General features: G+C 49.9%; 1 protein-coding gene across 1 annotated transcript; it reads left to right on the forward strand.

Annotated features, from left to right (window-relative positions):
* The first annotated feature begins 659 nt into the window (after positions 1 to 659).
* LOC309381810 (GTPase IMAP family member 8-like) lies at positions 660 to 24,609 on the forward strand. The gene is made up of 10 exons (XM_081933093.1): positions 660 to 843; positions 1,432 to 1,503; positions 2,456 to 2,495; positions 3,530 to 4,132; positions 6,082 to 6,744; positions 7,070 to 7,190; positions 20,644 to 20,818; positions 21,373 to 21,516; positions 22,638 to 22,692; positions 23,357 to 24,609. The coding sequence occupies exons 1-10, from the start codon at positions 793 to 795 to the stop codon at positions 24,013 to 24,015; spliced, it is 2,583 nt and encodes an 860-aa protein (XP_081789219.1). The 5' UTR covers positions 660 to 792; the 3' UTR covers positions 24,016 to 24,609.
* The last annotated feature ends 1,867 nt before the right edge of the window (positions 24,610 to 26,476 follow it).

Here is a 26,476-nt window from a genome sequence, read left to right on the forward strand (position 1 = left end):
TTCTTTCTGTTGTTTCTCTTCCTTCCCTCCCCCTCCCTCTTTCCCTTTCCTTCTTTCTTTCTTTTCTTCCTTCCACCGTTTCCTCTCCTTCCCTTTTTCCTCTCCTTCCTTCTTTCTGCTGTTTCTCTCCTTCCTTCCCTCCCTCCCTTTTCCTTTCCTTACCTTCTCTTTCATTCCTTCCCCTTCCCTCCTTCATTTCCTCTCCTTCCCTCACTTCTTTCTTCCCCCCTTTTTCCCGTCCTTCCATCCTCCCTCTTTTCCTCCCTCTCTCCCTCCTTTCCTTTCCTTTCCTCTCCCCGCCTTTCCTCTGCTTTTTTCCCCATTCTCCTCATCTTTCCTTTCCTTTCTTTTCCTCTCCTTTCCTCTCCTCCTTTCTTCCCTTCCCCCACCAGAAAAGGCCAGTTTTCAGGAACCCAGAAAAAGCGAATTAAGCTCCCCCCCTCCCCTCCCCGAGCGTCGGTTGCCACCCTTCCTCGACCCGCCCGATCTGCTAAGCAGACGAATCCGGGACCGTCGCGAGGAAGGAAATTTTGCAGTGGTTAACTCCGCCCTCCCCCCACCCCCACCCCACGGAATCCACGCCAAGAGCCAAGATAGGAGAAGTTTCCTCCGCCCCAAAGGCGCCCAAAGGCTTCAGCCGCCTCTGCCCGACCTCAGTTTCCCCTTCGGGGCAGATCGCCTGGCACTTTCGCTTTCCCTTCCCACGCGCGGGACACCCGCCCTGCCCGCGGCCGAGTCACGGGCGGATCGGACCCCTGCGCGCAGTGGAGCCTTTGCTCTCCCTCCCGAGACATGCAAGGCTCCCCCCCCCGCTTCGGAGTTGCGCGGATCCCGAGCACGAAGGTAAGGGGGTCCGGCTGGTTTAGGCGGGGGGGGGGAGGAGGGGGGAGAAGGAAGAAATGGGCGAAGGAGGGCTGAGTTCCCCCCCCCCAGTGCCTGTCCCGGTGCGCGCCCCCTCTTTGTAGATAAGATCTTTATGGGGGGGGGGGAGACAAGAAAGGAGCTCTTTCTTTCTTTCTCTTTCCCTCCCTCTTTCCTTCCATTTTTCCTCCGTCCCTTCCTCTTTCCTTTCCTTTCCTTCACCTCCTTCCCTTTTCTTTCCTCCCTCCCTCCTTTCCATTCTTCCCTTCCCTCTCTCCCTTCTGTCCTTTCCTCATCTCCCCTCCCTCCTTCCTTCCTTCTCTCCCTCCCTCCCTTTTTTCCTTCTCTCCCTCCCTTCTGTCCTTTCCTCTCCTTCCCTCCCCTTTTTCCTCCCTCACTCTTTCATTTCCCTCCTTCCTTTCCTTCCCCCTCCCTCCAAGGCCAAACGGGGTCTCCGCCTCAGCTCCCACCAGTAGGTCGCTCTGCCCATTCAGAGGCCGTCCTTGTCCCCCCTCCCGGCTGCCGAGAGATCCGCTGGATTTGCCTTGTTTTTTCCTTTCGCTTTTGCAGCCGGCGGAGGAGCCGAACGGATCCCGGGCAAACGGCTGGATGGCCTCGGCGGAGAAAGGAGACAGGGTCCAGGTAGGCGGAAAGACGCCCCCCCAAAAGGAAATGCCCCCTTTGATCGCTGGGGGGGAGCAGAGGAGACTGCCGGACCTCCGACAACCCCCGAAGGTCCTCGCTTTGCGTCCGGAGGCTCCGGAGTTGCGGCTGGGACTTGGGCAGGACTTGAAGGGGAAGGGGGGAGGGGATGACCGGACACCAATCGTGAAAAGGATTGCAAATTTCTCAGGGCAAAATCGGTGGGATTCTTCTTTCTTTCTTCCTTCCCTCACTCCCTATTTCTCTCCTTACCCCTCTCTTTCTCACCCCCCCCAATTTTCCTTTCTTCCTTCCTCTTTCTTTCTTTCTTTCTCTCTCTCCTTCCTTCCCCCCTTCCTTGCTTGCTTTTTTATTCCCACTTTCCTTTTCTTTCTTTCTTTCTTTCTTTCCTCCTTCCTGGTCCTCCTTTTACCTACCTTTCTTTTCCCTCTCCCTCTTTTCCTTCCTTCCTTCTTTTTTCCTCCATCTATTCCTTTCTACCTTCCTTCATTTTGTTCATTCCTTCTTTCCTCTCCTTCCCTATTTCCTTCCTTCCTTCCTTCCTTCTTTCTCTTTCTTTCCTTCCTTTTTACTCCCCCTTTATTTCTTTCACCTTTTCTTCTTTCCTTCCTTCCTTCCTTCTCCCCTGCTCCTACCAAGTCTGGGCCCTGTATCTCTGTCTGTCTGTCTGTCTGTCTATATCTATCTATCTATCATCTATCTATCTATCTATCTATCTATCTATCTATCTATCTATCTATCTATCTATCTATCTATCTATCTATCATCAGTATAGAGCTGGAAGGGACCTCAGAGGCCCTCTAGTCCAACCTCCTCCTCAAGCAGGAGACCCGGCCGAGACCGTTTCAGACAAGTGACTGCCCAGTCTCTTCTTGCTCTATCTTGGGGCGTCACCATCTGCTGTCTGACCTGCTTCCTGGTTCTCTTTCAGGGGCCCCCGGAGGACCACGGAGCCGAAGCGAAGGAAGAAGGTGAGCGTTGACCAAGAATTGTGCTTCATGGCTTGCCAATGCTACCACAGCGGGAGGGTTGGGCTCAGTGTGCGTGTGTCGAAGCATAGCATAGAGTTGGAAGGGACCTCAGAGGTCTTCTAGTCCAACCCCCTGCTCGAACAGGAGTTTTACAGAATTACAGAGTTAGAAGGGACCTCAGAGGTCCTCTAGTCTAACCCTCTGCTTGAGCTGCAAACCTTTATAGAATCATAGAAATACGGAGTTGGGACCTCAGTCTAACCACCTGCTCAAGCAGAAGACCCTCTACCATTCCAGACAAATAGCTATCCAGTCTCTTCTTCAAAACCTCCAGTGATGGAGCAGCCACAACTTCTGGTGGCAAGCAGTTCCCCTGGCTATTTGTCCTCCCTGTTAGGAAGTTTCTCCTTCATTCCAGGTTGCTTCTCTCCCAGATTAGTTTCCATCTGTTGTTTCTTGTTTCCTGCTTCTTTCTTTTTCTTTCTTTCTTTCTTTCTTTCTTTCTTTCTTTCTTTCTTTCTTTCTTTCTCTCTCTCTCTCTCTCTCTCGATCTATCTACCATTATTTTATCTATATTTATCTATCATTATATGTGTCTATCTCTATCATCTATCTATCTATCTATCTATCTATCTATCTATCTATCTATCTATCTATCATCTATCTATCTATCTCATGTATCTATCATCTATATCAGGGGTGTCAAACTCAATTTCATTGAGGGCCACATCAGGGCTGTGTTTAACCTCGGGGGAGGGTTTTCGGGGGGCATGGCCAGCTCATCATCCTTTGCATTGCTCTGCCAGAGAAAAAGGAACTCAAGAAGACTGTAGCCTTCCCGAGCTGCATTTTCACTGGCAGATGCACTGCGGTCTGCTGCTTCCCTGTTTCCAGGATGGCCCCGGGGGCAAGATTCTGTCTGTCTGTCAGTCTGTCTCTTTCTCTCTCTCTCTGTCAACAGTTGAATACATGAACTGAATTCCATTGAGCAGTGTAACTACACTCTGCCCTAACACTGTCTTCCAAACCCCCAGGGGACGATGACGAACTCCGGCTCATCCTGGTCGGAAAGTCCGGAGGTGGGAAGAGTGCTACTGGCAACACCATTTTGGGCCGACCGGCGTTCGAGTCGCTCGTGGCAGCGAAGACCTCCACTGTGGAGTGCCAAAAGGTGCAGGGAACCTGGAAGAAGAGGAAAATTTCTGTCATTGACACTCCACCTATTTTCGATTCCAAAGAATTGGAGCAATCCCTGAAAAAGCAGCTGGAAAATTGTCGTCACATGTGCCAGTCAGGTCTCCATGCCTTCATTTTGGTGACCCAGGTGGGATGCTTCACGGCCGAAGACGCGGCAGCTGCCACGCACGTCTGGAAAATCTTTGGGGACGAGTCTGCCAGCCGTACGATCGTCCTGTTCACCCACAAGGAGGATCTGGGAGGGGATTCCCTGAAGAATTGCGTCAAAGAAGCCAACAACAAACATCTGTGTGAAGTGATGAAGAAGTGTGACCATCGCTTGTGTGGGTTCAACAACAAGGCCAAGGAAGACGAGCGGGAGAAGCAGGTCTCCGAGCTAATGGAGATGGTTGAGAAGATAGACAAGGAGAATGGAGGGAAACCCTATTTCATCCCACCAGGTTCAGAAAAAAACAAATATTTGTTCAAAAATATCTGATTGGGAGGGGGGGCAAAATCAAAAGTAAATATTGAGATAGATTGTTTTGAAAGCTAGTTCCTCAGCTTTTTGGATGACCCCGCTTCCCCCTCCACTTCTCCCAAGTGATGGCCAGAGGGGAATGCATGTAGATCCATGTACACATGTGTATTCCTGTCTCCCCGCATAGCTAGCGACCCACCATAGGGAGACGCTGTCAGTGCTGTGACATTTGCTCTGGCCTTCGTGGGGGACCGTCCGGGATCATCTTTCTAAGCAGAAGGTCAGCCCCTTCTCCACTTGGAAGGAAATCTCAGTGGCAAAAGTTCCTGTGAATGTAGAATGGGGACATCTGGCCTGCAAGTTGACATTGCGAGTCACATTTTGTGCAATTCCCACTTTGATAGGGGTTGGGACAACAACTCCCACCGTTCCCATCTGATGTCATGAAGAACCAGCATCTCTAGCTGGTCCCCTTAAAGCAGGGGTCCCCAACCCATGGACCACGGCCCACTACCAGGCCATGGCCTATTCGAGACTGGGCCATGGGCTGGCACGCATGGACACATGTGCAGCTCAACTCACATGAGAGCTGGACTGGCAGACACAGGCATGCAGCTCGACTCGCAAGAGCGGCAGAACCGGTGTACGCATGCGTATGTGTACACAGCTCAATTTACAATTAAACTGCTTGTACACATGTGTGTGTGCACCGGCCCTGTCGCCCGCATGAGTGGAGCTGCAGATGCACCAGCCCGCCACTGACACGACCCAGTTCCCCTCTCCCCTGCCCCAGACAAGATGCCAAGCTGCAAAGTTTAGAGACTGCTCCCCTAATATCAAACTCTCAGCCAAAGTTTTGTTGAGTTATAAATCACTGTTTATTGGATCCTTGTGGGTCTTTGGATGAAAAGATGGAAAGGTTTTAGATGGGTATTGGAATACCTTTGCCCACAGGGATAATGTTTGTGTGTGTGTGTGTGTGTGTGTGTGTGTGTGTGTGTTTGTGAGAATATCTGTCTCTGTATCTATCCATCTCCCTCCCTCTCTCTTTATCATCTATCATCTATCTATCTATCTATCTATCTATCTATCTATCTATCTATCTATCTATCTATCTATCTATCTATCATGAGCTATCTATCATGTATATCTATCTATCTATCTATCATCTATCTATCTATCAGCTATATATAATCTATATCATCTATATCTATCAGTTATCTATCTAGATCATCCATCTATCTATCTATCTATCTATCTATCTATCTATCTATCTATCTATCTATCTATCTATCTATCTTATATTATATTTATCTTATATTTATATTTGTATTTTATCTTTATTTGTTGTGTGGACTGTACACCGCCCCGAGTCCCTTTTTGGGAGAGGGGGCAGTTTAGAAATACGAAGAATAAATATCTATCTATCTACCTACCTACCTACCTACCTACCTACCTACCTACCTACCTACCTATATCATCTCTCCCTCTCCCTCTCTCTCTCTCTCTCTCTCTCTCTCTCTCTCTCTCTCTCTCTCTCTCTCTCTCTCATGTATCTCATATATCATCTAAATCAGGGCTGTCAAACTCAATTTCATTGAGCGCTGCATCAGGGCTATGTTTGACCTCGGGGGTGGGTGTCGGGGGTCATGGCCAGGGTGGGCATGGCCAGCTCAGCATCCTTTGCATTGCTCTGCCAGCGAAAATGGAACTCAAGACGGCCGTGGTCTTCCCAAGCTTCATTTTCTCTGGCAAATGCACCACGGGCCAGTGCTTTGCTGTTTCCAAGGCAGCCCCATGGGCCAGATTCTGTCTGTCTGTCAGTCTGTCTCTTTCTCTCTCTCTCTCATCAGCAGTTGAATACCTGAACTGAATTCCATTGAGCAGTGTAACTACACTCTACCCTAACACTGTCTTCCAAACCCCCAGGGGACGATGACGAACTCCGGCTCATCCTGGTTGGAAAGTCCGGAGGTGGGAAGAGTGCTACTGGCAACACCATTCTAGGCCGACCGGCGTTCAAGTCCCTCTTGGCAGTAAGCACCACCACCATAGAGTGCCAAAAGGAGCAGAAAACCTGCGAGGGGAGGAAAATTTCTGTCATCGACACGCCAGATAATTTTGACCTCAAAGAGTTGGAGGAATCCCTGGAAAAGGATCTGGAAAACTGTCGCCATGCTTTCATTTTTGTGACCCAGGTGGGGCGCTTCACGGCCGAAGATGCAGCGGCTGCCAAGCATGTCTGGAAAATCTTTGGGGACGAGTCCGCCAACCGCACGATTGTCCTGTTCACCTGCAAGGAGGATCTGGGAGGGGATTCCCTGAAGAATTACATCAAAGAAGCCAAGAACAAATATCTGCATCAGCTGATGAAGAAGTGCAACCATCGCTTCTGCGGGTTCAACAACAAGGCCGAGGGAGAAGAAAGGAAGGAGCAGGTCTCTGAGCTGATAGAGATGGTTGAGGAGATAGTCAAGAAGCCTCGAGAGATTTCACCCACAAGGGGCAAAAAAGCCAAAGATTTTCTCAAAAAGGCCTTACCTTTCGGTGGGGAAAAATCAAAAGTAAACATTGAGAGAGATCGTTTTGGGAGCTAATTCCTCCGCTTTTTGGATGATCTCTCTTCACTCTTGGCCAGTGGGGGATGCATGTAGATCCATGTAGAGTAGATGTGTGTATTCCTGTCTCCACGCACGGCTGGCGAGCCACCACGGGGAGCAGTTGTCAGGGTGGCAAGGTTTGCTCCGTCGTTTTGGGGGGACCGTCCGGGATCATCTTTTCAGAGCAGCCTGGCAGGCTCCACTCGGCAGGAAATCCCAGTGGCAAAAAGTCCTGTGAACATGTGGATGGGGACATCAGGCTTGCACGTTGGTGTTGCGAGTCGCCTCCACAACATCTTATGTGGTTCCCACTTTAGTGGGGACTGGGACACCGACTCCCATGGTTCCCAGCCGATTCCACGAAGAACCAGCATCTCTAGCTGGTCCCCTTAAAGCAGCCCACTACCATGAAGTTGCCTATTTGAAACTGGACCATGGGTCGGCACACACGCATGCACAACTCAACTCGCGCGAGCCCTTGGCCGACAGACACACGCCTGCAATTCAACTTGCATGATTCGGTGTGCACACACATGTGTATGTAGCTCAGTTTATTTTAAATAAATAAACGTATTCGTTTATTTTGTGTGTGTATTGTCCATATTGTATTTTATGTGTTTTTTATTGTACGCCGCCCCGAGTCCTTCGGGAGATTATTATTATTATTAGTTTACAGTTGAACTGCATGTATGTGCATGGGTATGCATGTCTGCCCCATCGCTTGCACGAGTCAAGCTACAGACACACCAGCCCGCCGCTCACACAACCCAGTTCCCCGTCTCCCCTGCCCCAGATGGGACGCCAAGCTGCAAAATTTAGAGACTGCTCTCCTAATATCAAACTGTCAGCCAAAGTTTTGTTGAATTGTTAATCACAGTTTTTGGGTTCTTGTGGGCCTGTTTTGAGCGCAACAAAAATCTTTGGATGAAGAGATGGAAAGGTTTTGGATACAATAATACAATAACAGAGTTGGAAGGGACCTTGGAGGTCTTCTAGTCCAACCCCCTGCTTAGGCAGAAAACCCTATACCATTTCAGACAAATGGCTATCCAACATCTTCTTAAAGACTTCCAGTGTTGGGGCATTCACAACTTCTGGAGGCAACTTCTGTTCCACTGATTCATTGTTCTAACTGTCAGGAAGTTTCTCCTCAGTTCTAAGTTGCTTCTCTCCTTGATTAGTTTCCACCCATTGCTTCTTGTTCTACACTCAGGTGCCTTGGAGAATAGCTTGACTCCCTATTCTTTGGGGCAACCCCTGAGATGGCTATTGGAATATGTTTGCCCACAGGAACAATGTTTTTCTCTGTCATCTATGAATTGTTCTCTGAAATAAAAGGCACTTAAATAAAATTTAAATCATCTGCTTGGCAGCTTGGAAATGTTATTTCCTGAAATTGTGTTGTTAGTTTATATATAGATATAGATATATATAGATCGAGAGAGAGAAAGAGAGAGAGAGAGAGAAGAGAGGGAGAGAGAGAGAGAGAGAGAGGAAGAGACACAGACAGACAGAGAGAGAAGGAGAGAAAAAGGGAGGGAGAGAGAGACAAATAGACAGACACAAAGAGAGACAGAGACACAGAGACAGTCAAAGACACACAGAGAGGAGGGAGAGACAGACAGACAGACTCCCACACACAGACAGAGAGGGAGGGAGGGAGAGAGAGAAACAGAGACACAGTCAGACAGACAGAGAGAGAGGGAGGGAAGGAGGGAGACAGACACAGAGACACACAGACAGGGAGGGAGGGAGGGACATGCGCACACACACACACACACACACACACACACAGGGCACCGATCCCAGGCTAATTTGTTCCAAACACACCCACACCCTGTAATATCTGCTTGACCACCAGGTGGGGGGTGTCATCAAGGAGCCATCAATCATCGGATTGACCAGGACTCAGTGAAAACATAAAACACTGGAAATCCGAACAATCCCTTCTAGCATTGATGCTGTTACCTAGTTGGGTCATGAAATGTCTTCAAGAAAACTAGCACACTAAGAGAGCACCCAAAACCCTATGGTCTTCCTCCCCCTCCTCCTTACAAATCCCATTCCCTTCTAGTCCTGATGGTGTTACCTGGTTGGGTCGTGAAATGTCTCCAAGAAAACAACCAAGCTGTGAGAACACCAAAGTCCCCCAGAATTCTTTTCTTCTTTTTCCTCCTCCTCCTCCTCCTCCTCCTCCTCCTCCTCCTCCTCCTCCTCCTCCTCCTCCTCCTCCTCCTCTTTACAAATCACATGTCCTTCTAGTCCTGATGGTGTTACATGGTTGGGTCATGAAATTTCTGCAAGAAAACGGATATCTAAGGGACTGCCCCAAGGAAGAGGGGCTCAACCTATTCTCCAAAAGACCAGAAGGCAGGACAAGAAACAATGGATGGAAACTAATCAAGGACAAAAGCAACCTGGAATGAAGGAGAAACTTCCTAACACTGAGGACCATTCACCCATGGAACTGCTTGCCACCAGAGGTTATGGGTGTTCCATCACCAGAGGCTTTTAGGTAAAGACTGGACAGCTTTTTAGGGGTCCTGCTGGAGCAGGGGTGGGCTAGATGACCACCAAGGTCCCTTCCCAACTCTGTAATTGTGTAAGTCTCCTGCTTGAGCAGGGGGCTGGGCTAGATGACCTCTGAGGTCCCTTCCCAACTCTAATTGTGTAAGTCTCCTGCTTGAGCAGGGGGCTGGGCTAGATGACCTCTGAGGTCCCTCCTAACTCTGTCATTCTATGATTCTGTAAGTCTCCTGCTTGAGCAGCCAATTGGACTAGGTCCCTTCCAACTCTGTTGTTCTGTAATTCTGTAAGGGTCTCCTGCTCAAGCAGAGGGTTGGGCTAGATGACCTCCAAGGTCCCTTCCAACCCTGTGATTCTGTAAGGGTCTCCTGCTCAAGCAGGGGTTTGGACTAGATGATCTCCAAGGTCCCTTCCAACTGTCTTACTCTAAGGGTCTCCTGCTGGAGCAGGGGTTGGACTAGATGACCTCTGAAGTCCCTTCCCTTGTGGCTTGATAAAAAATCCTGGAAATGAAAAATGTTTTGTTTTAATCGAAGGAGATAAGTGATAATACAAATATGTTGTTAAATAGATTAATAACGATACAATGAAAGACTGACATATATATGAATTGAATAATTTAGAATATTTTGTTTTAAAATGAAGGATAAGGATAATAATGAACCTATGTATATTTGATAGATGATTGGTGATATTATGCATGACTCTAAGTAGTGATGTATATTATAAAGATATCTTATTGCTGATAAATAGTTTAATAAGGAAGTAATGAAAGATTGGTATATGTATGAAGTGAGTACTTAGAATACTCTTTTTAAAAATGAAGGAATAACATTTGCGCTTGAAAGTATAATGTACAAGGACAACAATCAACATAAGCATACTTGATGGATGATTGGCGGGATTATGCATAATCAAAAGTAGTGATGTATAAACATAAACAGTTGGTAAATTCTTTTACACTGTAAAAATAATCAGAATGAGATAAGTGATTACATAAAGGTATATTGTTATTAAATAGACAATTAAGAATATAAGGGAATTAGGTTCGCTAAAAAGAAAGAAATATTCACCATCATTGAATATATGATGTACAATAAAAGTGAGGTACTTAGTTATATTAGACGGAAACTTTGTGATTGTATACGTAATTGAAAATATGGATGCACAAACACTTATAACCAAACAACATGTCGTATGTAATGGGTGATAATTTTTTATGTTGTCTTTCATTTTTTTTTTTTTAAAAAGGCCTCCGAAAAAGAATAAACTCTGCAAAAGGCAGACGGACATTTTGGATGACCCCTGCTCTGGCTGGTCTCTGAATCCATCAGTCCCTTCTAAGGGTCTTACTCTGTAAGAGTTTCCTGCTGTTGGACTAGATGACCTCTGAAGTCCCTTCCAAAGCTGTGATTCTGTCATTTTGTAAGGCTCTCCTGCTTGACAAGGGTTGGACGAGATGACCTCCAAGGTCCCCTCCAACGCTTTAATTCCGTAAGCCTCCTCCTCCTTGAGCAGAGGTTGGACTAGATGACCTCTGGGGTCCCTTGCGACTCTGATTCTATGATTCTGTAAGGGCCTCCTGCTTGAGCAGAGGTCCCGGACTAAATTACCTCCAAGTTCCCCTCCAACTTTGGAATTCTGCAAGCCTCCTCCTCCTTGAGCAGCGGGTTAGACTAGATGACCTCTGAAGTCTCTTCCAAGTGTCTTACTATGTATGGGTCTCCTGCTTCAGTAGGGGTTGAACTGGATGACCTCCAAGGTACCTTCCAGCTCTACTCTGATGGAAAGGCTGCTGGGAGACTGGGAGAAGGGCACGTGGGTGGGGCTCTCTGTAAAGCGGCATGCAGAGGAAAGAGGCTGGCTTTTGCGGATGGGTGGGGGCAGGGGGGAGGGGCTAGGGGAAGTGGGGAGGAGGAGGCGACACTACCTGAAGCGGCCATTGTGCGATTAAAAGAGACGGACAAAAAGAGCCTGCTTGAGGAAGAATTAAACAAGTTCTAAATGAACGAATACATCCAGATTAAAACAGATTTTGACCTCACAGACACATTAAAAATAATACGAGAATCATCCTAGATATAATAGAATATTATGAGGCGCATCCAGAAAAGCAATTGGTACTGGTTTTCCTTGGTGCACAAAAAGCATTCGACAATGTAATGTGGAAATTTGTAACAACATAATTAGATAGGATGAAATTTGGAGAAAAATTTACAAAAATGATAGAAAAACTTTATAACACCCAGACAGTCAAAGTTCTGATGAACGGAGAACTAACGAGAGATGATCGAAATAAAAAAGGGGACTTAGACAGGGATGCCCCATCTGTCCTTTGCTGTTTATACTAACTCTGGAAATATTAATAAATGAAATTAGGAAGGGCCATGGAATAAAAGGTTTAAGACTTAAAAATGAAGAATATGAGATCCAAGCCTATGCCGATGACTTAGTATTTGTTTCAGAGCAACGGTTCTCAACCTGTGGGTCGCGACCCCTTTTGGGGTCGAACGACCTTTTCACAGGGGTTGCCGAGGAGCCTCCCACAGAGAGGCTGGCCCGAAGGGAAAGAACGGCTCGGGTTCCCCACATGGCGGAAGGAGAGGGGTGTGTGTGTGTGGGGGGGGGGAAGTAGGAGTTGGAATGGAGGCGAGGAGGGGGAGAAGAGAGATGCTGGGAAAGCAGCTCACTCCGAGTGATGGAGGTTGATGGGCAGAATCTAACATGGGTAACAGTCTTAATAGGCTTTGGCCCCTCTCCTGCGGCTCCCTGCTGACCCAATCGTGCAATCTGCTCTCCGCTCCGAGAAGGCATGAGCCTGTCGCCTGCTTTTGCGATTCCACGTCCTTCGCAGGCAACTCAGGGTCGGGAAGAACTCCAGCCCTTTTCTTGTGCTCATCTCTTGCGCGCGTGCGAACAAGCAAAATATCAAGGCGGAGGGGACGATGACTCTCCTCCCGCTGTCGCCACTGTGCAATGAGGTGAGTAACTGGAGACTCCTCAGCGCCAGACTCAGGTCAGCGCAAGCCGCAGTCCCCTTCGTGTTGGCTCAGGAAGGAGGAGAATGGGGAGCAGCAGCTGCAGCTGGTTGGGTGCAGGGAGGGAAGAGCTCTCCTTGCGCAGGGCTCTGGAACTCTGCATCCAGAGGTGACTGCTCCAGCTCTTTCCTCAGTCAACACGAAGGGGACCGAACTGAGTCTGGCGCTGAGGAGTCTCCTACGCACCGCAGCCAGCTACTCACTACTCTGTCCCTGTGATCCTGGCCCAGGAGGGTATTTTGCTTTCAAGCGCAAGAAAGAGATGAAAGAGAAAAGGGGAGAAAGAGAGAGAGAGAGAAATGTAAGAGCTGGAAGGAGAGAATAGGGGAGAGGGAAAATAGAGGGAAACAAATTAGAGGGAGAAGGGGGAGAGGGAGAAAGAAATGAAAGAGAGCTGAAGGGAGAGAATGAGAGAGAGGGAAAAGAGAGGGAAACAAATCAGGGGGAAAGAAAGGAAGAGAAAAGAAAGAACGAAACTAACTTTCTCAGACCTATGATGAAAGCAATGGCAAGCTAGATCTTGTTGGAAGAAATGTCCTTCTGGGTTCGGCTCCAAGTGGGGAAAAAGACATGGGAGACATGGAGGCTGCTTGGAAAGATGGTTTTAATGGTGGAAAAGACCACATGGCCTGAGTCCTGAACAGAAAAGGTGATCACATGCTTCAATGTTGGTGGAGAAGAAGAGAAAGGAAGAGAAGGGAAGATGGAGGGGCTTGCTAGGCTTTTTATAACCTGTTCAGTCCCACCTCTCTGTTTCCTGTTCCTGTGTAAGAAATGTATTCTGATTGGTTGTCAGACTCACATGGGCCCATGCAGGGGCAACTCTCTAGGGCCGTGATGGCAAACCTATGGCGCGCGTGCCACAGGCGGCACACGGAGCCATTTCTGAGGGCACGCGAGGCATTGCCCTGTCAGCTCCAGTGCGCATGCACCCGCTGGCCAGCTGATTTTCGATAGTTTTTTTTAATCTCCGGAGGATTCCCTGAAGCCTCCAAAGGGCGAAAAACAGCCCAATGCAAACCAGAAATGAGGAGAGAGCTGCTGGAACGGGGGAAAGACAAGCGGCAAGAAAAGAGGCTTCTTCCACTCGTGCTGGCTGCTCTGTTCCCCCCTCCCCCCTGCTACTAAAAAGGATCCTGCCCGATCGCTGGAATCCACAGGGAAATGAGGAGAGCTACCAGCAGGGGGGAAAGACAAGCAGAAAGGAAAGAAGAAAAGAGGCTTCTTTCACAACATGGCCGCTGTTGCCCTTTTCTCCATTTTAGTGCTATGGCATCGAGGTTGCCCCACCCAGCATTGCCCAGGTCCTCGCTTCTCCCAAACATTTCTTTGCCTACCTGATTTCCAGCTCCATCACGTTTCTTGCCATTGTGTGTTTGTGGGACTAAAAAAAAACTTCAATCAATTACAACTTTGGGGGGGGGGGCATGGGATCACCTTTTCTGTCCAGGACTCAAGCCACGTGGTCCTGTCCACCATTAAAACCATCTTTCCAAGCAGCCTCCATGTCTCCAGGTTCTTTTCCCCCACTTGGAGCCGAACCCAGAAGTGTAAGGATCACTGGTGGGCCTCCCAGGAAACAGACCAAATGATGAGAAGAGACAGTTTTCTCGTGATGGGAGCGCGTAAATCTAAACCTACACGTCCCTTTTATTGGTTACAAAAATGGGCGGTTACAGAAGGCAAACAAAGGAATAGCAAAAGGAAGATTATGATTTCATACATAGCAAAACTTTACACGTGATTATAAAAAGTAGTTACACAGCCAGAGATATCGCACCTAAAGATAAATGCCTTTTCTAAAACCTCCCCTTCATTTCGGGCAGGAATGGAATGTCGAAATGTTATCTGCAACGGACTCCCTTCTGCTCAAGGACAGCCAGAGAGAAATGTGTTTCTTTGAAGTCTTTATGTGTATTCTTTTGTATATTGAGACCGAAGTATTTCTCCACAAGGCACCAGGCCAGTGGTGGGTTTCAAATTTTTTTGGAACCTACTCTGTGGGTGTGGCCTCCTTTGTGGGAGTGGCTTGCTGGCCATGTGACCTGGTGGGAGTGGCTTGGCAGTCATGTGACCAGGTGGGCATGGCTAACTTGGAAAATGTGGTGAAACTCACTTAACGATGCTCTTGCTTAGCAACCAAAATTTTGGGCTCAATTGTGGTCATAAGTTCTTTTTCTTTCTTTCTTTCATCTCTCTCTCCCACTTTCTTTTTTTCTTTTTCTTTTTCTCTCTCTCTCTGGCTCTTTCTCTCTCTCTCCCTCTCTCCCTCTCTGTCTCCCTCTGTCATTTTCTCTGGGTGTCTATCTGTCTGTCTCTCTCTCTGTATCTCTGTCTCTCTCTCCTCCTTCCCCCATCTCTGTCACTCTGTGTGTGTGTGTCTGTCTGTCTCTCACTCACTCTGTGTGTGTGTGTGTGTGTGTCTGTCTCTGTCTCTCCCTCTGTCTCTCTCCCCTCCCTTCCTCTCTCTCTGTCACGCTGTGTATGTGGGTGTGTCTGTCTCTCACTCATTCACTTAATCACTCACTCTGTGTGTGTCTCTCTATCTTTCTCTCCCTCCCTCCCCCTCTCTGTCTCTCTGTGTGTGTGTGTGTGTGTGTGTGTCTGTCAGTCTCTCTGATTCCCTCCCTCACTATGCTTTTAACCATATATTTTGGTCCTATGACTGCAGAATGCTGCAAAATACCATAAATGCAGGCCAGTTGTTGAGTGTTTCAAATGTGATTGGAACACTCAACAAGGTGACCACAGTGTGTGTGTGTGTGTGAGTGAGACAGACAGACAGAGAGAGAGAGGAACAGAGAGGGAGTGAGAGAGGGAATCAGAGAGAGACTGACAGAGTCTGACAGAATCAGAGAGGTACTTTTAACTACCTGGCAGCGGCGTTTTTCCTTGGGGGGCTCCTCAGAACATCCTAAGACTTCGGAGGGAAGCCTCCAGCCCGGAGCAGGAGCAAAGCCCCTTTTCCAACTGGCCTTTCCTCGCTTGGAGGGCTTTGGAGGGAAGCTTCTGCATAAGCCCGGCCGAGTGACAACAAGTTCCCACCGTTACGAAGCCTCGGAGGCTGTAATTTTCTGAGCTGTGCGCGCCCGCCTGTTTTCCACGGCGTGGAGCAGCAGCGAGGTTTGTGTGGCCGGCAATCACTCCAAATGCCATCCGGGAAGACGAGGAACGTGAGGGGGGACTGTTGACGGCCTCCGCAATCATCGCTCGCCTCGCAGAGCCTCGCTGCTGCTCCACGCCGTGGAAAACAGGCGCGCGCGCACAGCTCAGAAAATTACAGCCTCCGAGACTTCGTAACGGCGAGAACTTGTTGTCACTCGGCCGGGCTTATGCAGAAGCTTCCCTCCGAAGCGTTCTGAGCCTCGGAGGCTGTAATTTTCTGAGCTGTGCGCGCGCGCCTGTTTTCCACGGCGTGGAGCAGCAGCGAGGCTCTGCGAGGCGAGCGATGATTGCGGAGGCCGTCAACGGTCCCCCCTCGCGTTCCTCGTCTTCCCGGATGGCATCCTGAGTCATTGCCGGCCTCGCAGAGCCTCGCTGCTGCTCCACGCCGTGGAAAACAGGCGCGCGCGCACAGCTCAGAAAATTACAGCCTCCGAGACTTCGTAACGGCGGGAACTTGTTGTCACTCGGCCGGGCTTATGCAGAAGCTTCCCTCCGAAGCGTTCTGAGCCTCGGAGGCTGTAATTTTCTGAGCTGTGCGCGCGCGCCTGTTTTCCACGGCGTGGAGCAGCAGCGAGGCTCTGCGAGGCGAGCGATGATTGCGGAGGCCGTCAACGGTCCCCCCTCGCGTTCCTCGTCTTCCCGGATGGCATCCTGAGTCATTGCCGGCCTCGCAGAGCCTCGCTGCTGCTCCACGCCGTGGAAAACAGGCGCGCGCGCACAGCTCAGAAAATTACAGCCTCCGAGACTTCGTAACGGCGGGAACTTGTTGTCACTCGGCCGGGCTTATGCAGAAGCTTCCCTCCGAAGCGTTCTGAGCCTCGGAGGCTGTAATTTTCTGAGCTGTGCGCACGCGCCTGTTTTCCACGGCGTGGAGCAGCAGCGAGGTTCTGCGAGGCGAGCGATGATTGCGGAGGCCGTCAACGGTCCCCCCTCGCGTTCCTCGTCTTCCCGGATGGCATCCTGAGTCATTGCCGGCCTCGCAGAGCCTCGCTGCTGCTCCACACCGTGGAAAACAGGCGCGCGCGCACAGCTCAGAAAAGACTTCGTAACGGCGGGAACTTGTTGTCACTCACCCGGGCTTCTGCAGAAGCTTCCCTCCAAAGCCCTCCAAGCGAGGAAAGGCCAGTTGGGAAACGGGCCAGAAGACAAGGAACAGCAGTGGCGGCGGGGAGTCAGCCCCGATGCAAAAAAAACGCCAAGGGGGCGGGCCCGGAAATTACTTCCGGGTTCATTCTTCAACCGGTTCGCACGATCCGGTGCGATCCGGTAGAAACCCACCACTGCACCAGGCTAATTAATGATTGCAACACAGAAGGACATTTCTTTCTACAAAGTCAATAAAACCCAAAAATAGAAGTTAAGAAGAATTAACATACATATAGATACACACCTCTAATAAATTTAAACTCTCTTGTGTGTGTATATATGCACACAAGAGAGTTTAAATTTATTAGAGGTAATCACCCAATATAGCAGATAGATGAGTAAAATAAGTGGGTTAAAAATGGTGAAACGCAAATGAAATATATTAAAAGGGGAAATAACATAAAGAGAATTGCATCGATTTGAAATTGCTATTAGAAAGAACAGGAAGTTCCTGTTTGTACTGTATTGGGGAAATGTAGTGTACATCTAAAAAAAATAGCCTGCTTGCTTTGAGTGCCCCCCCCCCCGCCTGTTTACCTTTGTCTCTTTGTGTGTGGGGCAGGGGAGGGGGGTGCCTTACCTTATTTCTTTTCGCCTTCTTTTGCTGTTTTTTTCCTTTTCTTTTTCTGTCCCTGGGATTGGGAGGGAAGGGAGGGGAAGGGGGGGCATCTAGTTATAGGCGAGAGAGATGGGGAAGGGTCTCCTGTAGGAGTGGCCCACAAGCAAGGGAGAAAGAGAGAGAGGTAGTAGAAATAGGGGTGGGTGGGGTGGGTGGTTGGGTAGAGAGAGATGAATGGATGGATGATAGAGATAAACACAGGCAGGATAGATAAATATGGATGGATGGGATAGATGATAGATAGATAGATAGATAGATAGATAGATAGATAGATAGATAGATAGATAGATACTAGATGGATGGAAAGATAAGAATAGACAGACAGAGAGAATATTATCTGGTTTCCCTCTTGACTTTGCTGGTCAGAAGGTCGCAAAAGGGGACAACATAACCCCGGGACACTGCAACCGTCATAAGTACAAGTCAGTTGCTGAGCATCTGAATTCGGATCCTGGGACCCCGGAGACTCTAGGGACGCTGCCATGGTTGTACGTGTGGAAAAAACGGTCCTTTTTGTGGGTTGTGATTGTGTTTCTTACCTGTTAAGCCTCTCCACTCCATGGCGGCGGCCTGAAAGATTGGAGGGGGAAATGGAGAATTAGGAGCAGCTCCGGTAGGATAATCCACAGACAGGCAGCAGGTGGAAGGTTCGAGATGGAGGAAAGGAGGGCTGAAGGCAGGGAAGGGAAGTGAAGTGTCCCTGGGAAAATGGCATCATAGTCAGGAATTGGACCCCAACTGGGAGCTGGGAAAAGGATTGACCAGGAATGAAGGAAGAGGGAGGGAGGGAAAGGAGGGAGGGAGGAAAGAAGGAAGGAAAGAAGGGAGGTATGGAAAGTAGAGAGGGAGGGAAGGAAAGGGAGGGAGGGAAGGAAGGGAAGGAAGAAAAGAAGGGACAGAGGGAAGGAAAGAAGGGATGGAGAGAAGGAAAGAAAGGAGGAAGGGAGGAAAGGAGAGAGGGAGGAAATTGGGAAGAAGGAAGGAGTAGGAGGGGGAAAGAAGGAGGAAGGAAGGAAAAGGAGAGGGACAGAGGAAAAGGAAGGAGGGAGGGAAGAGGGAAATAAGGGAGGGACCTCAGAGGTCATCTAGTCCAACCCCAAGTCAGGCAGGAGACCCTTGCAGAATAACAGACTTGGAAGGGACCTTGGAGGTCATCTAGTCCAACCCGGGCAGAATTTAGCTGCTAAAGGTGTAAGGGAAGGGGTGTCCCCTGGGGCTCCAGTGGCTTATTTTTTTATCCCCGGGCTTCAGCTTTGGGGGCAGGGACGAGGAGGGGATAAAGTTGTTGTCTCTTACATTCCCGGGACTTTCTCCTTTGCCCGGGCTTCTGGGCACGTACAGAAAGCTGTTTTGTGGCTTCAGATTACTAGAACCTGGCAGGTGGATTTCTGAGACTCGGTTCCTTGGGGCTGTGGGGTTTTTTGGGGGGTCCCAAGTAACAACGGATGGGTTAACAGGAAGGAAGATGCCCCCCGCTCCAGTTGCAGAGCCTGGGGGAGCTCCGTCCCCTAAGGGGGGTTGGCTTCGTCCCTGAAGACCCCGGGGGGAGGGCTGTTCCCGAAGACTCCGGGGTGGGAAGCTATATCCCTAAAGACCTGGGGGGGGGGCTATGTCCCTAAGACTCGGGGGGGAAGGGGGAAGCTACGCCCCTGTAGGGCTGTGGAGTGTGGACCCTCCTCGTCCCGCTTTGCAAACGATCGACACGTTTCCCCTCTCATCCCCCCGTCGGCCGCACCGCCCATCTCCCCCCCTCCAGACCGGCTGAGACCCCCCGCCCGCCCTACCTGAGCTCTCGGCCGCTGGTTCCTCGCTCTGTGTGTGTGTGTGGGGGGGGCGCCTCGGTTGGAAAGCGAAAGCCAGAGGGGGGGGAGCGATTCCGTTCTTCCGATAAACTTTGGCGTCCCGCGAAGCTGCGGCCGCAGGAGGGGGCACTGGGAGCCCCCAACCCCACCCAAACCCCACCCGCAGAAAGAAGAAAAGCCGGGGCTGGGCGGAAAAGTCCCGACGGGAAACGCCCCGCTTGCTCGCCTCTGCCTCCCCCACCCCCGCGATCGGAGGCGGGGCGGGCGTCTTCTGCGGGGGAGGGGGAAGGGCTTTGACCAGGTCTGGTTGGTCAACTCAGTGTCCTACTTGTGTTGGGGGGGGTGAGGTCGGACTATATGACCTCCGAGGTCCCTTCCGACTATTATTCTGTAAGGGTCTCCTACTTGAGAAGGAGATGGGACTAGATGACCTCGGAGGTCCCTTCCAAGTCTTATCATTCCCCCCTCCCCCGCCTCTTCCCAGTGTCCCGATCTGCCCTTTCAGGGACGGGGGTCGCTGGCTATGAAATGAGGGCGTCTGTTTCTTCACCCCGCCCTCCCCGCAATTGTAGGCAGCCCCTTTTCAACTCGGGAGGCTGGGGAGGGGGCGTGTGAGGGGAGGGGTCGCTCTATGCAACAGATGAACGACAATGATTTAAAATGAAAATTAAAAATTTTAAACTAAAATTAAGTAAAGGGTAAAGTATAGAGTAAAGTAAAGCGTAAACTGGGGAAAAATCTATACACCCTCAGATGAAACTACAATCAGGAAAATGGATAAAATGACAATAGAACTAAAAGAAAGAGAAGAATCGGACTTCTATAAAGTATGGAAGAAAATGTACAAGTGGCTAGAAAACAGAAGCCAAGACAGAAAATAGAGAATACAAATATATGGAGAGATATAAATAATGAATACTATTATAAGTGTTAATACTTATAAGTATTAGGTTACTGAGAGGAAGGCAATGCAATGCCTTTCTTTCCGCGCATGCGTGTGTGTGTATGTTGAGTGGGGGGGAATCGCATTCTTTCAAGCACGTGATTTCCAAACAAAGCAGCCGCCCCGAACACTTTCGCTTTCGCCCTCTCCCCCACCCCCTGCCGCTTCCAGCTCGGACTAGATGACCTCTGAGGTCCCTTCCAAGTCTATCATTCCCCCCTCCCCCGTCTCTTCCCAGTGTCCCGATCTGCCCTTTCAGGGACGGGGGTTGCTGGCTATGAAATGAGGGGGTCTGTTTCCCCCCCCCCGCCCTCACTCCAATTGTGGGCCGCCCTTTTTCAACTCGGGAGGCTGGGGAGGGGGCCTGCGAGGGGAGGGGTCGCTCTATGCAAAAGATGAACGACAATGATTTAAATTTAAAATTAAAATGAAGTAAAGTGTATAGTAAAGTGTAGGGTAAAGTATAAACTAAAGTAAAGTAATAAAAAGGGTATTTGCGGTCAACGACCCCGCCGCATGTTTGCGTGTTTGTGTATCTTGAGGGGGGGGGGGAATCGCTTTCTTTCAAGCACGTGATTTCCAAATAAAGCAGCTGCCCCGAACACTTTCGCTTTCGCCCTCTCCCCCCCCTCGCCGCTTCCATCTCGCGCAGCCGCAGAGAGGACAGCCTGGAAGCATCTGTAAAAACCCTTGTGAAGCGGCATATAAAACTTACGCGCTACGACTATCGCTATAACTTTATTGCATCGGGGCGTTTTGGGGACCAGACGCAAGTTTTGGATCGCGGCCCCCACGCGCGCGCTCTCCGTGGGCTTCGCTCAAAGCACGTGACGTCGGGAAAAAGAGCCCCCCCCGACCCTTTTCCTGAAGTCCGCCTCGCTTTTGAGGGAGTGGGCGAAAAGAAGGGGGGAGGAAGAGTTCCCACGGGCTGTGTGTGTGTGTTTGAGTGGGAAGGGGTCGCGGGCGCAATCGGCTCTTCTCCCAAGCGACAGCTCCATCACACACAAACCCCAGGAAGGATTCCGACAGAATAGAACAAAAAAGAAAAGTAGGAAGGGATCTTCGAGGTCATCTAGTCCAACCCACCCACCCCGCCCAAGCCCCTTTGGCCGGGATTCCGACTCGCGTCGTTTGTGGGGAGGGGGCTCGGGTTATCATCGGAGGTTGGGGGGGGAGCCAAATTTGGGCGGGTGGGAGATGCCACCTTTAGCTAAGTTGGGGCTTTCCGGGGAGGGGTGGCGGAGAGGATGGAGAGCGGGCTGGGATGCCGGGAGACGTCTCTCCCTCCCCCCTTTTCTCCGCCGGTGCAGCCAATCCGAGGAGACTCCGCCCTCCTCCCGGTAGCCCCCCCCCCCGCTTTCCTTCTTTCGGTTCTACCAAGGCTGTTTCTGTGCGGCGATCGGCGGACAGACAGAAGCGACCCGCGGACCTTCCCTGGAGCAAAGAGAAGCGGTGGTCGCGGAGACCCTCCCACCCACCCACTCACCCTCACATCACTCCCCCTCCGCCAGAAGGAGACACTCAGGTTGGTGTCTGTCCGGCGGAGACTCTGGGGAGAGAAAGAGGGGAGGGGGATACAGAGATGGGGGTTCCGTCGCTTTGCGCGTTAACGCCTCTCCCACCCCCGCCCCTCCCCGCCTCATTTCCCGAAAAACTCTCCAAAGGTCCCCAAAATTGAAGGACTGCCTGTTGGGGGAGAGGGGGTTAGACTAGATGACCTGCAAGGTCCCTTCCAATGGTTGATCTGTAAAATGAGCGGGGGTGGGGGGAGGGCGCAGGATCAGTGGGGAGGGGCCCTGATTGGGAGGGAGTCGGAGACTTCCTGGTTGATTCTAGGTTTTTTTCCCTCCCTCCCTTTCTCTTTCCTTCCTTCTTTTCTTCCTTTTCTCTCTCTATGCCCCCCTCCGCATCACGTTCCTTCCTATCTCCTCTTCCTCCTTCCCCCCTCCTTCTTTCTTTCCTCCCTTCCTATCTCCTTCCTCCCTACTTTCTTCTTGCCTTCCTCCCTCCCTCATTTCCCTCCCTCCTTCTTTCCTCCCCTCCTATCTCCTTCCTCCCTACTTCCTTCTTGCCTTCCTCCCTCCCTCATTTCCCTCCCTCCTTCTTTCCTCCCTTCCTATCTCCTCCCTACTTCCTTCTTGCCTTCCTCCCTCCCTCATTTCCCTCCCTCCTTCTTTCCTCCCTTCCTATCTCCTCCCTCCCCAATATCTGCCTTCCTCCTTTCCTTCCTATCTCCTCTCTCCCCTCCCTCCCTCTTTCCTTATTTCCCTCCCTCCCCTCCCCTCCCTTCCTCCCTTCCTCCCTCCCTCCTTCCTTCCTGCCTTCCAGCCATTCTCCCTCCTTATTTCCCTTCCTCCCTTCCTATCTCCTCCCTCCCTCATTTCGTTCCTTCTTTCCTCATCTCCTCCCTTCGCTCCCTCCTTCCCTGCCTCCCTCCCTCTCTTATTTCCCTGCCTCCTTCTTTCCTTCCTCCTTCCCTCCCCTTCCTCCCTTCTTCCTTTCTTCCTTCTTCCTTTCCTTATTTTCCTTCATCTCTTTCTTCCTCCCTCCCTCCTTCCCTCCTTCCTTCCTCCCACTGATTTCTCCCTGGGTCCACTGGGGATGGGGAGACTCCCTGGCTGATTCTGTTTTTTGCTTCTCACACAGAAACTTCTAGAGTTGTGCTGTGCAATTTCTCTGGAAATGTCTGGACATATCCAAAGTAAGTCTTCCCCGGATGGGAGAGTACATGCAGATCTTGACTTACGACCAAAATGGAGTCCAAAATTCTTCTGTCGTTAAGTGAGGCATTTGTTGAAGGGAGTCTTCTCCCCCTTTAATGACTTCCCTTGCCCCCACCTTGTGAATCGCCACAGTTTAAGATGGGCTGGATTTAGATTGCTTGTGAGCGCTTAGGGATTCTTGATGCCTTTCACCCCTCCCTTGGCCTCAGCCTTGTCATCTCCCACAAAGGATGGATGGGTTGAGGGAGGGAGGGAGGGAGGTAGATATGGAAAGAGAGACAGAGAGAAATGAGAGAGAGAAAGAAAACAGGAAAGAAAGAAAGAAAGAAAGAAAGAAAGAAAGAAAGAAAGAAAAGAAAGAGAAAGGGAGAGGCCAAGTGCCAGGAAAATCAGGAAGTTCAGCAGTTCAAATGAGTATCAAGACTGATTGCAAGCTTAAGCTCACTACAAGAATCTGACCTATTAATGTTCAAGGGAAATGAGCGGGAGAGAAAAAAGGCGTTTGTGGTGGGTTGGATTGAGATCGCACTCAGGGATTCATGTCTGATACCGCCTATGACCCCTCCCTCAGGCAACAGCCTACCCATCTACAATGCTCCTGACTGGTCCCCTTCTTGTCTCTTCTCCCCCTTTCGGTTGTAGGGCAGGAACGGAGGATTGTCCTGGTGGGCAAAACCGGCAACGGGAAAAGCGCAACGGGAAACACAATTCTGGGAAAGGAAGTCTTTGAAACCGGGATTGCTTCAAGTTCCATCACTCAGTGTTGCCAAAAGGAGGAGGCCGAGGTGAACGGCAGGAAGGTGGTGGTCGTGGATACGCCTGGATTTCTCGATACTGGGCGTCCCGAGCTAGAAACGTCCACTAAAGTGAGTAAGTGCTTGAAGTTTTGCTCCCCGGGTCCCCACGTCATTCTGCAGGTGATTCGTATCCACACTTTCACCAAAGAGGAGCAGGAAGTGTTTAGCTTTATCAAGGAGATCTTCAGCCTGAAGGCCAAGAATTACATGATCCTCTTGTTCACCCGGAAAGAAGATCTGGGACGAAAGCCTCTGGAGGACTTCATCGCCCAGGGGAACGTCGAGCTGAAGGAACATGCGTACAATTGTGATGGCCGCTTCCTGGCTTTCAACAACAAGGCCGAAGGACCAGAACGAGAGGCTCAGGTGGCCGAACTGATGACCATGATTGATGAGCTGGTGGAGAAGAACAAAGGGGCTCCTTGCTACACGGAAGACATGATGAGGGCCGACAAGGAGGACTTCAAGAAAAACAAAAACTTTCCCTGGTGCCCCTTGTTTTAGGGGAGGCCAAAAAAAAAATTATCTCTGAGCCTCGGCCTCATCGTGGCAACTTGGCAAAAGGTCCCCGCTCTGCTCTTCTCCCTTCGGCTTCCCTCCAGAAAACCCACATGAGAAATTGGTAGCAGAGTCTCCCCGACCCAATTCCGTCTCCTGAGAATCTGGTTTCTCCCCTCGGGTGAAAGGACTCCCTCCTTTCATTCATTCTTTCCATCCTTCCTTCCCCCCTCCCTCTTTCCTTCCTTTCCTCGCTTCGGTTCTTCCTTTTCTTCCTCCTGCTTTCCTTCCTTCCTTTTTCCTTCCTTTTTCCTTCTTTCCTCCCTCTTCCCTTCCCTTCCTTGTTCCCTCCTCCTTCCCTCCCTCCTTTCCCTTCTTCCTTCTTTCCTTCCTTCTTCCTTTCTTCCCTCCCTCTCTCCCTGCCCTTTTACTAATAGTAGCAAAATCTTGGAAACGTTTCCCTTTCGCTCCCTCTGGCCCCAAAAAGCATCAAGGGATATGAGATATTTTCTCACCACTTGTTTTCCTGGGAATTCATGTTGGCTGCCACCTATTTTGTACATCACAATAAATATATACATGTTTTCCTCTACATCACAATAAATCTCCTCACTTATGAAAAGGTTGTGTGGGGGGGGAGGTTGTGTGTGTGGTGGTGGGGGTCAGGCAGTTCGTGTTTGCTCTTTGCAACCATTTAGTAGCAGGTGCCATGAAATCTGGGGGGCGGATGGGAGGGGGGATGCTTCGGGCTCTCCGAGATGGGCTTCAAGAACACCCGGATGGGAACGGAAACGATCCGCTCTTAAAACATTCTTGTGTGAATTTGATTGGACGGGGGAGCCCAGTGATGGAAGGCAAGTAAGGGAAGGAACTGTTAAGACTTGGGGGATTTGGGTGTGTGATTTTCTCTAGGACTCAGAAATCCATCATGGCAGGTGTCCAAAATGTCTTATCTGCCTCCACAGAATTTATTTTGCTTTTATACCGTTTCAACAAGCAAAGCAAGAGCAGAGGTAGCAAGAGCATCGTTATTGGCTTATTCTCCTTGTCAATCTCTACGACCATCCCAGCCAGGGTAGAATCTCACATAACACAATAGTTCCTGGTGCTGCCTGGTTCTACTAATTAGGTGAGCTCGTAGACAGTTGAGGTCATCGGTTACTAAGGCGCGTGGCAGCTGCTGCTCACGGCCTCTCCGTCACCTTTGTATAACTTCTACATCTCAACTCTTTTTTATTTTGTTAGACAAGGTATCGTAAGAAAGGTTAATAAAAGAATCCTAATCAAAAGAGCAACATCCTTACAATTGCTTATGCAGGGCATATCCTTGACCCTGAGGCAGTGTGGAAGAGGGTTTTAGGGGAAAAAGCTGTGATACAGATATTGCAAAGGGAGGGACGACACTGAACAAAACAGCACCCGCCAATCAAAATAGCACAAATAATGACTGAATAACGTAGGACATTTCCCAATAAGCCTGAGGGCATCCAAGCCCAAAGGCTTTCCCACCAAGATCCTAAAGTATCAATTTTCAAATCAGAGGCAAAATGTGTAACTTATTGAGCTGGTGATGGATGGTTCGTGATTCATCCGAAAGATTGAAGCAACACCTTAATTACTAAAATAGCTAAAGAAGTAGCATTCATTATTTTGGCCAAATTACACGCAACAGCATTAATCTTAAAATGAGCGCAACCAACCAGCCCTGGCACACCCGCTATAGATATAGTCAATGCTACATATTCTGCTTTGTTAAGCAAAGCTGTCTCAGAGTCTCAGAGTGCTGTCTAGCGTGACTCCACATCGAGAACGGCTTGAATGAAGTTCAAGTTCAATGATAGCATTGTTCCAATATCTCAGGGTTGCCACAAAGAAGAGGGAGTCAAGCTATTCTCCAAGGCACCGGAGGGCAGAACAAGAAGCAATGGGTGGAAACTAATCAAGGAGAGAAGCAACTTAGAACTGAGGAGAAACTTCCTGACAATGAGAGCTATTAATCAGTGGAACAGAAGTTGCCTCCAGAAGTTGTGAATGCCCCAACACTGGAAGTCTTTAAGAAGATGTTGGATAGCCATTTGTCTGAAACTGTATTGGGTTTCCTGCCTAGGCAGGGGGTTGGACTAGAAGACCTCCAAGGTCCCTTCCAACTGTATCTTATTTCTTTTCAATCACGTAGTTTCTAGGCAGCGCCGCCGCCGAAAGACTTTCGCTTTCTTTTGCTGTTTTTCCTTTTTCCGTCCCTGCGATGGGGAGGGAAGAGGGGGAAGGGGCGGCATCCAGTTAGGGGCGAGAGAGATGGGGAAGGGTCTCCCGTAGGAGTGGCCCACAAGCAAGGGGGAGAGAGAGAAGAGACCCCCGGGGAGAAGAAGTAGAGGATTTCAAGAAGAGACTGGGCGGCCATTTGTCCAGAATAGCGTAGGTAGGGTCTCTCCCGCTCGGGCATGGGGGTTGGATTAGATGACCTCTG

Source organism: Natrix helvetica (assembly GCF_964273705.1).
Source record: "Natrix helvetica genome assembly, chromosome: Z".
NCBI classification, from domain to species: domain Eukaryota; kingdom Metazoa; phylum Chordata; class Lepidosauria; order Squamata; family Natricidae; genus Natrix; species Natrix helvetica.

What these genes read in the sequence shown, in the direction of transcription:
- LOC309381810 (XM_081933093.1), top strand. Translation starts at nt 793, where the DNA reads ATGCAAGGCTCCCCCCCCCGCTTCGGAGTTGCGCGGATCCCGAGCACG. An exon ending in AGAAAGGAGACAGGGTCCAG is followed by an intron (nt 1,504 to 2,455) that starts GTAGGCGGAAAG and finishes GTTCTCTTTCAG; the next exon opens with GGGCCCCCGGAGGACCACGG. An exon ending in TATTTGAAACTGGACCATGG is followed by an intron (nt 7,191 to 20,643) that starts GTCGGCACACAC and finishes CATCTCGCGCAG; the next exon opens with CCGCAGAGAGGACAGCCTGG.